This window comes from Cyprinodon variegatus, unplaced genomic scaffold (genome assembly GCF_000732505.1).
Source record: "Cyprinodon variegatus isolate N-32 unplaced genomic scaffold, C_variegatus-1.0 Scaffold451, whole genome shotgun sequence".
Lineage (NCBI taxonomy): Eukaryota > Metazoa > Chordata > Actinopteri > Cyprinodontiformes > Cyprinodontidae > Cyprinodon > Cyprinodon variegatus.
The window spans coordinates 642438-653168 of record NW_015150904.1 but is presented as its reverse complement, the minus strand read 5'-3'; the positions used below and the strand labels follow the sequence as shown (position 1 = coordinate 653168).

Sequence of the window (10731 nt, the reverse complement as noted above, 5' to 3'; positions counted from 1 at the left end):
TCAGAATTCTGAGATTTAAGTCAGAATTCTGACTTAAATCTCAGAATTCTGAATTTTTTTCTTAGAATTCTGCCTTTTTTCCCCCCCAGAATTCTGAATTTAATCTCAGAATTTTGGATCTTAATGTAGATGGGCACCATGAAGGAAGAGATGTGGGAGCACTCAGCTTCACTGACAAAGATGTGAGTTGTGGATTGGTGGAAAATGATGCCATTAGGCAACTTTTTACATGCCAGAGGGGTCGCCAGTGATGCTATTTAATTAATGTAAGAGCAGAACGTGATTAAAACAAGCTTGATGCTAACATGTTAGCTGTCAGAATTCTGAGATTAAAGTCAGAATTCTGACTTTTATTTTCTCATATTACACTGAAATAAAATTAAAAAATCAGTTAACTTTATTTTTTTTTTTCAGTGGCCCTAATCCTCTCCTGTAAAAATAAGCTGTATAAACAGTTAAAAAAATAAGCATACTCAGGGAAGCAGTGCAGTAAAAAGTGTGAACCATGTTTTTTTCTGATATTATGTAGGCGAAGTGAAGGTCAGTCCTGTTAGGATAGATACCAAACTATCCTCTGAATGAAAAGCATTAACCACAGCAATGCAACACCATTTATTTTATGGTAAATACTAGGGGTGTGGGAAATAATCGTTTTGTCGATATATCGTGATATTCGGCTGCCCAATATAATATCGATCTTTCACTTCTTAGTATCGATTTTCAAAAAAAAAAAATGATTACATAAAACATTGATGGGAAAATGGGCTACCTCTGCACCACCACTCTGGCAGAGAGCGCTGTGGAGCCCTTTACCTGTGTGTACAGCACCAAATCTGTATTTGAGGCAGTCACAGTGGAAGAAAACCCCAAACAACATGGATAATAATACCTAATCAATTTCTGATGAAAATATACAGCACTTGCTGTTTTATCTCATCATTTGATTTTTGATAGCTGGAGAAAATATGGCAATATATGGTGATACTGCAATATCGTGATAATATCGTATCGTGACCCAAGTATCGCGACATGTATTGAATCGCAGCACTCATGCCAATACTCACCTCTAGTAAATACTGCCTTATTACTGTGCATCCTTAGCTCTGCTTTCATAGAGTGCTTGGTAGTAGCCCTCAGAGGACTGATATACAAACTTTACTCTTGTCTCCATTAGGATGTGAGCTTTACTTAAGGAGTGCAGGATTAGAGGATCAAACCATCTAAATCTTCTTGTGATCACTTCACTTTGAGAATTAGGTTCATCCTTATTATCGTGGCTCACAGACACAGTAAGTGACCTTACAACAAGATCCAGTGTAGCACTAAAACACCCTCCAAAGGTGCAAAGCTGCTGCAGCTTAGAAGATGATCAGAGAACAAGGACAAATGCATTCAGGCAGTAAACATTAATCCGTCTGTGCTGACCTTAAGCAAAGTTGTGCTATATTTAAAACCTCAAATTTTGCACCTAATGTTATCCAATTGGTTAATTTTATATTTTAATATTCTTTATTAGATATATTTGTTATCAATCTTTAAACCACCTGCAGTGATTTAAATAACATTAATCTCGATACATTTAGAGTTTTAAGCATTTCTTGTACTCCAAATTTGCAGCTAACATTAAACCGATAAAGCCCTTTTTGAGTGCATCATTTGTCATTTAACTATAATTTTTAAGGCACATAACATTTAAAGCCCCGGGTCCATCATTTAAGTATCTCAGGCAGCTGATTCTCTTTTAGCTTAATGATATTTGAAAGAGCCAGCGATAACTAATCATTCACAGATTGATCTCACCGCTAATGACTGATCGGTTAAAGTAAAAAAAAAACAAAACAGTTTTTTCATATTTATTTTTTTTTACAGTTTATATAAATAGACCAAAAGTGTGTTATATAAACCGATCAACCAACAACATGTGTTTAATAAAACTTGTGTAGATAGATTTGGATGTATCTTTCGTTCATTATCTGTTGGCTTCAAAGTTATAACTTCTGTCAAAGTTTTTGCAGTTTGATATTTGTCTTTGTGTCTTAAAACATCATTTAAAATCAGTATGGGGAGGGAGAACACAGATGGATGCAACTTTAATATTTAAATGTGTTCTTCAAAGATCCTTTGATTTTTTTTTTTTTTTTTCAGAAAATGCAGTCACTCAACAATCATCAAACTATATTGGGATTTTGTTTTGGATAAAATAACAATTGTGGACTAAAATTATCAAAGCTTTAGTTGAGTAGTTGGACAGGATTGCTGATATTTTTCTAAAATTACAAGTATAATTCTTGAATCGTGATTCAAGAGATTCCTTTACATGATTAAAATGGTGTAAAAAAATTTCTTTTTTCTCTCTTTCTGTCTTTCTCTTCTCTTTCTCCTCTTTTCTTTCTTTCTCAAGCTCAATAAACCAATTGTGTGGCTTAATTGTTGTGTAAACACTGTAGCACAGATCCAATCAGAACCACATATAGGTAGGTTGTTAAGGTATGTATTAAGTGATTGAATTAAACCCGGTTTTTGAGTTTACTTTTCTGGGTCATTCAGTAAGACTGAAGAGCGGGTGAATGTTTCATAACTCAATTCTGCATTTCAAGGTGTGATGAAATTACTATGGTGTTTAAAGCTTGTTAAAAATTGGCTTAAAAGAAGTAAATTGCCAACTGTTGGTGTGAACTTTGCCCCTGCAATCCCCCTTTTTCTTCCGCTTAGCCGTTGTTCTCTAACAATGTGTTGTTTCAGAAAGCCTGTTTAGGTCTTCTTTAACTGTAACACTGCTGTGTGTCAGACAGAATCAATGAGTGAAAATAAAGTAAACTCCTCCACTTTACTTTTATCTTATTGAAATATTTACACATCATCCCAGAATCTTTTATTACGCAATCCACTGGTGTCATTTCCTCCTAAGCTTTTCCAAGTTTTCACAAGCACCTTATGGGTGCACAAGCAAGGCCCATTCAGCTCGATACGTAAGTGTCTGGAATTACCCAAGTTTTCTATTTTCATCCGATCTATACTCATGAAGAAGACTCATTGTTCCTCCATTACTAGAAAACTCTTCTAGGAAGTCATAACACATTTAATTTAATTCTGAATAAATTCAGCCACTTGTTAGATGAAGTATTGCCTTTGTCTAAGATGAGGCCTCCTTTGTGCTTTTATTTGTCGGTTCCTCCCAAAGTACCAACAGTATAGTGGGAGTTTGTCTCAAAGAAGAGGGGAGTAGCCTGCATCAATGTTAGGAGGGGTGTTTTATCAGTGTCACACACGCTAGGAATCAGCCTCATGCAGGAAAGGGTGGGTTATGTAATTTCTTCTTTGTGGTATTGATTAGTAAACAGACAAATTACCAGAACAGACAAGCTTAAAATGATAAGACGCTATAGGCTGTATTGGGTCAGCCTGTTTCCCCTTTATGGTTTATTGGCAACATTGGTTTGTTGCTTTTTTTAGTTGCGTCAGCTGATTGTGACATGTTGGAAAAACTGATTTTAATTTATATATTCTTTTCCTTTTAAGTTGACTGAAAATAAAATAGATGTAAAGTTAAAGAATGATTTTAGTTTTTAAAGAAAATCAACATAAAACATTTTTGTCTTCAGAATTACTCCTAGGATACTGGGTTTATTTCCTGTTATTACCTCTGCCAAGATAGTTATGTTTTTAGTCAAGTTTGTGTGTTTCTCTGTCTGTGTATGCCATAAAGAGTTATGAAAGGATTTTAATAAATTTTTAAAGAAACAATCCATTCAATTTTGGTGATGATCCACACCATAATCCAGGTCATTAAAATAATGAAAGTCATTACATTGTTGTTTTAAATCAAGGCCTTAATTGGCGTTAAAATTCATTAAATGTGATTATCGTATTTAAAATGCTTTATTTAAAAAAAAATATATAAAAACAATTTCCTCAGATATATTACCGGGGTATGTTGCGATATATTTGTGCAGAACAGCTTCTGGTTGATCGTAAAGCTGTGTGTTCGGAAAAGAAGCTTGAGGCAGAGAAAAAGCTAGAGAATGGGAAAATGCTAATTTCAACAAAAGTGGCTATATATATATATATATATATATATATATATATATATATATATATATATATATATATATATGGGCATTAAAAAGCATTAGTGAGCATTAAAAAGCAAGGTGAATAAAGGTGAGAGCAGAACAGACACCAGAGGCTGCAGACACATGCTGTGCCTTATTTATAACCTTACGAAGGGATTTTAAGGACAGTTTTACCAAAGGTGACCATCATTTCAAGGAACAGTTCATTACAATTTGGTAATGATCCAGAAGTCACAATATGGGACAAATCTTGGCATTTTGCCAATGTCTGTGCTCTCTAAGTGCTTTTTTTTTTTTTTTTTTTTTTACTGATTTAGGTTATGCTTAAACTAGCTGCTGATGCTTTCTTAAAGTCTTGATTAGATCTTATCTTAGTTTCTCAGTGAATTTGGAAAATCTTGAAATGTACAAAGTATAAATTTTTCTGGATGCAAAATTCTAGAAAAGGATAACAAATTATAACGTCAAGTAGAAACCCGCTTCCACTACGGTTGCTCTGCACCGCCTAGACGCTGACTGAAAGACGGCTGCTACGTTTTTCTCATACTTGCAGAAAAAGGCCGATTCTGTGGCTTGAAAATATTTCCGGTTGTGAAAAACACGGAGAGTCAAGCTGTGGAAACCAAAGGAGTGCCTCCCATCACTCTTATGAAGGTAAAGCTAATTTAAAACCACAGTCGGTAAACTACAAGCGACATCTCTGTTTGGCAGCTGATCTCAGGCGGGCTACCTGATCACCTTGGCTACCAGCCAACACTCTCTGCTCCGACTCAAAGGTGTCATCTGTGTAACAAGCACAGGAAAAAATGCAATTAGATTCCGAAGGTTTTTATTTATATTTCTGCCTAAAATCAAGATAATATAAGTTATAGATTGCATTATTATAATTGCAATAATTAGTATATGTTGAACAATTTTGGTGCCTGAAGTCCTCAGGTTTTTTATTTTATTTATTTTTTTACATTTCTTTTTAATATGATAGAATGATGACATTGTTGTTTTATTTTTACTTAAGCTTATCATATTCCTTTACGAAACAATTGTGGTTTTTTGGGGGGTGAGATTTGTAACATTTGGAAAACAAAAAACACTGGATTAAGGAAAAGCAATCGTGTACATGAAAGTACCGAATGTCATAAGATATTATGTTTGAAAAGTGATTCAGTTTGGTTTTATGTAGTATTTCTCAACTTCAAACATTTTTAAAACACTTATGTTTTAATAACCGTATCTGGGAGGTTAGTGATTAAAACCTCATGTGGTCTGAAGAGCAATAAGGCTTCATGAACGATGACTGTTAAAGAGAGTATTTTTTAATAACTGTTCCTATTTGAACAGTTTAATCATTGTATGACCTTTTTTAACCCCAAATTAGGAGATGAGAATCATTTGCTTCATTTTCAGTCCCAAATTCCCATCCAGTGAGTCAGTTTGCCAGACGATTAGTCTTCAAATTGCCAAATCTTTGTCCAGAGGAAACGTAACTGATATTTTATTGTCGAACCAAAGGAAGGAAACTCAGTAGAACATGCTGACAAAGACAAACTTGGCTAATCTTCTTAGCCAGCCCCAAATCTCCCTGCAAATGAAAACATGCTTTGTGCTGTCCATATAACTTGGCATGGTGGGAGTTAAACAACGAGCTGCCACAGCCTCTTGAGCCAGCCTGGGATAGCCGCTCAGAAGAGATCTCGCAAATGCCAAGACCTCCTTCTGGTAGAGGAGCTAAAGAGCTCTACAGTTTATTAGAAATATCATGAATCGCTTTCTTTAAAGCTCTTAATAATGATTAGAGAAGACAATTAGTTGGATGCTTAAACTGTTAGAGGATAAAATCCAGCCCAGAGAAATAAAATAATCATTATCAAGGGATTTATATTTCATGATTTTATTTCAGACACGGATGCAGAGCCTGCAGCCGGACCCCAACGCCCAGTACAAGGGTGTTTATGAAGCCCTCAAAAGGATCATCAAGACGGAGGGAATCTTCAGACCCCTGAGGGGCCTCAACATCACTATGATGGGAGCTGGGCCTGCACATGCACTCTACTTTGCCTGCTATGAGCGTGTGAAGCATTCGCTGAGTGACATCATTCAGAGCGGAGGCAACAGCCACATAGCCAACGGTACGAACATCCATGTCTCCTCAAAGCCCTTGCAAACATAACCCCAGCTGCTTTCTGGGAAAGTAGAGTTATTAAAATCGATGTACAGTTTACAGTAGCCAGGTCATGTTTTTACCAGCTGTGAGAAAATCCAACCTGGCATCCATCCATTTGAATGTTTTTTTATTTGTTCTAGTAGAATTCGCTGTTATGCTGCCTGTGGCTTGCATACATTTCTGCCTTATCTGATATTTTTCTGTTATCAGAATAACTATGAGCTCAGTCACAGATTCAGACTCAACAATGTCTGTTGATGTTTTAATAGGCGTTGCAGGGAGTGTGGCCACCGTCCTGCATGATGGCATCATGAATCCAGCTGAAGGTAAGAAAATGGCAATTAAATGATAAAGACCCACTTCGATGTATTACCATTTCAAATTGGATCGGTCATTAAATACATAATTTATCTACATCTAGGTTGTGTTTTATTTAACAATAATGAAATATTTTGCAGCTCTAAAAGACCTTTAGCTAGTCGGATTTGCGGAAAAAAAATGGCTCTTTGGATATGAAAGGTTGCATATAAAGATCTATAAGACCTATACTTTTAGAGGGAATATTGTAAGTATATTGTTATGGGACCAACTGTAGTAAATTATTTTGCAAATCGATTAATCTGTCGATTATTTTTTTTGATTAATAATCAGATAGCCAAAGGTTCCTTAAATAAGTGTTTACATAATTAAACCAGGTGAAACTAAAACTTTTCCACTTAAGGAGTTCTGGATAGAGCATATTGACAGACATTTTCATCTTAAATGCAAAATGTTTACATATTTTTTGTAATCTTGTTATAAATGCTGCTCAAGGTGGATTGTTCTATCGGGTACAGACTTGTTTTGGAGCCTCTATACTCCAGTTAAAGATAAATCAATAACTAAATTAGTCGGCGATTATTTCAATAAAAGATTTATCCAGATTAAGCTAATTATTGTTTCAGACCTAATTTGGATTAGTGCAATGAATACGTAAGGAAGTGGAGGTAAATTTCAGTATATTCAAGGGTATACATACATACATACATATTTTTTATGGTCAACACTTTTGTTTTTTTTTAAGTTACTTTAATCTAAATAAATTCTAATAACACAGCTTTTGTTTCATCCAGTTGTAAAACAGAGGATGCAGATGTACAACTCTCCCTATCGAGGACTTTGGGACTGTGTTCGGACAGTGACGCACACTGAAGGCGTTGGCGCGTTCTACCGCAGCTACAGCACTCAGCTGACCATGAACATCCCCTTCCAAGCAGTCCACTTCATCACCTATGAACTGATGCAGGAGCAGCTGAACCCTCACAGGCACTACAACCCGGGGAGCCACATCGTGTCCGGCGCTGTGGCGGGGGCGGTTTCAGCAGCGGTAACCACTCCACTAGACGTTTGTAAAACGCTGCTAAACACACAAGAGAATGTAGCGCTGACCTCTGTGAACATCAGCGGCCACCTGTCGGGAATGGCCAATGCTTTCAGGACGGTGTACAGACTCGGAGGTCTGGCTGCTTTCTTCAAAGGGGTCCAAGCGCGGGTTATATACCAGATGCCCTCTACCGCCATCGCCTGGTCGGTGTATGAGTTCTTCAAGTACTTCCTGACAAAGCAGAAGCTGGAACAAGAGGCGGCATCTGGGCAGCTGTAACGAGTGCTTCTCTGAAATGATGAAACTCTCCAGCCCAAAGGTCAGAAGCAGTGAGGAAGAAACTGAACCATGTCACCAGATGGAGGTGTGGCGTTTAATGCCCCTCGTTGTCTTTTCATCATCGGGGTTTGTGTCTATTGTTTTAACTCCAGCAACGGCTGCATAACCTTTTTAAACAACAAGAATAATTATTCTGAAATAGACCGTTTGAGCCACAACTCTGTTCCCTGATGTCTCCATGTGGTGAACACATGATGAAGTGGTCTGAAACTGTTTGTTTTCTGTACTATTGGAACTTTTTATTTATTTTTTTTTTGTACTTCCTCTAGCTTGGTGTTTCTGGATGTGGAGGAAAACGCATTCCTGTTTATTTTGCGGTGTGTTTATAAAAACGTATTTCAACATTCTGTATTCCCAGCACTCTGCGGAAAAGACAGAAATGTTTTATACAAGTGCCTCATGAATATCAAACACTGCTCCGTTAACTTTTTTTTAATTTCTAATTCCACATCTTTGTTCTTTTACTTAGAAATATTTGGTTTGTTTTGGGTCCAAGATGTATTAAAACACGCACAGTTCTGCCTTTCTTTTTGAGGTATATGGGCAATTAATGGACCACTTACAGGCGCATCCCAGTAAATTAGAACATCATCAAAAAGGAATGTATTTCAGAAATGCAATTCAGCATTTAAAACTCATGTTTAGATTTTTTACAAACAGGCTGCTATATCAGACTAAAACACAAAATTCAGTGTCACCTTCAATTAGTACATTCCATTCAACCAATAAAAGGATTGAGGGTTTCATTGCATTGCTGTACCCAAATGGCAACCTAATGAGAAGTGTGTTCATGCACTTTACTGTACAAGCAGTTCATCTTCTCCACAGCTCCTTTTTGGAGGATTTACTGCTTCAGTGCAGCGTTGAAAGAAGCCGGGGTTGATTGGAAGCTGCCTTCAGCTCCTCTGCTTGTTCCCTCTGTGAACAGGTGTGGACAGATGCTAAGTCATGCTGAGAAATGTATTCTTGGTTGCACAATCCTGTCCAGGGAGTGGTAATTCCCATTTCCTGGTTTTAGATTTTTTTTTTTTCCTCTTGCACTCTACATTAACATGCTTGGATGCAGAACTCTACAAACTTTTTTGGCTAACCCTGCTTGAAAACACTCAACAGTTTNTTGGCTAACCCTGCTTGAAAACACTCAACAATATATATATATATATATATATATATATATATATATATATATATATATATATATATATATATATATATATATATATATATACTCACTTAGATTTTCAAAGCATTGCTTTATGTAAATTGATTCATGAGTTTTACCTTTTTGAATTGTAATAATGGAATAAAAAAAACAACAACTTTGTGATGATGTTAAATTAATTGAGATCAACCTGTATTTGCCTTGAGAAGATAATACTACAAAGGCTCCCAAGTCACGCACAATAATAGCGTAGCTGTTGCATAAAGTCAGCAGCCGGTTTTTATGTCTTTGAAGCATATATTTATATACAGAAGTTGACTATTTCTGAGAAGAATCTTGATGAAGGTCAAAATGTGGATCAGACTAGACTGTTACTTCAGACAGTTCCTATGGTGTTTAGCTTTTGTTTAACCTGTTGTGTCATAGCAACCCTAAAGGCTTTAAGATTGTTTTAATCATCCAAAAAAAAATCTTTTATGTTCTGTTTCTTATGCAGACTCTGTGATCCAAAATGTAAGTTTGTAAATGAAGTTATTTAAGCAATAAAGCTGCACTGGCTGTCTTCATGAGATCAGTACAGACCTGATCAGATCGTTTTATTTTCTCCCTTCCTGTTTAAGTTTGCCATTTCCTGTGTGCTCTCTGCTTTTCAGACAATCGTCTATTTTTTGATCCAGCTACCAGGACATTTGGCCAGATATTCATGTAACCCAGAAAGATCTCTGATTTATTTGTTTTTGATTACTGAGTTATTTATCTCTAGAAAATGTGGGGTTTGAGTTGCCTTGCAAACTCCACAGATTGCCTTGAACTAAACAAATCTGTCTCAATATACAGATGTAATACTTCATTTAACAGTGTAAATACAAATGTGTGTTGCTTTGAGTTCGTGTAAAACATAACTTAAAAGCCTAAAAAACCTCCTTGCGCTATTAAGTGTCAAGAAATCATAAATACAAAGCAGATTTTCACAAAGAATCATAAATTATCCAAACTTTAGTTTGACAAAGTTCAGTTTCATAAATATAAAAGCCATGATTTAAAAAAGGCTACTCATGCAAGTTGTAAAATAAACCTGCATGAATTTCTTGATACGCAATGACAACAACTAATGCTCAGACCAGTTTAAAGGAGATGTGATTTTCTTTAGCCATACTATTATTAACCCCTTGGAGCTTCTCTTCACTTAGTTCCTCATCTCTACAGTCAGACAACATTTTTACTGAAAGATTGAGATAGTAAATTCCTCAATAGTGTAAATTCCTAAGTACCTTATCCAGTCAGGTTACTTTAGAGTAACCTACTTGTGTTACTTTTTGTTCAACATGACTTTAAAGAAAGTTTTTGTAAATAAGATGAATAAATGTAACTTAGATTGTTTTGGTTTTGCTGTTGTATAGCCCACATCCCATATCAATGACAAGACATTTTTTATAAATGACATAAGGAAAATAGAAGCTCTTCCAGGTGGAGACTGTCAGGTTAATTAACAGATATATCTACAACATTTTCTTAATTGATCTTGATGGTGAAGAAAGCCTTTTCTGGCAGGAGCTGTACACTTCCAGCAGAGGGCAGTATAGTACCACGTAAAACTTCCTGTAACCCAGGCAAAATAAACATGACCTGCAAT

General features: G+C 36.0%; 1 protein-coding gene across 1 annotated transcript in view; it reads left to right on the top strand.

The window, feature by feature from the left end:
- Positions 1–8528, top strand: part of LOC107093885 (mitoferrin-1-like) — a 9672-nt gene extending 1144 nt beyond the window's left edge. The window contains exons 2-4 of the mRNA XM_015389209.1: positions 5971–6199; positions 6504–6560; positions 7347–8528. Coding sequence (XP_015244695.1) covers positions 5971–6199; positions 6504–6560; positions 7347–7876 — 816 coding nt within the window. The 3' untranslated portion in view covers positions 7877–8528. The remainder of the gene's footprint in view (positions 1–5970; positions 6200–6503; positions 6561–7346) is intronic.
- The last annotated feature ends 2203 nt before the right edge of the window (positions 8529–10731 follow it).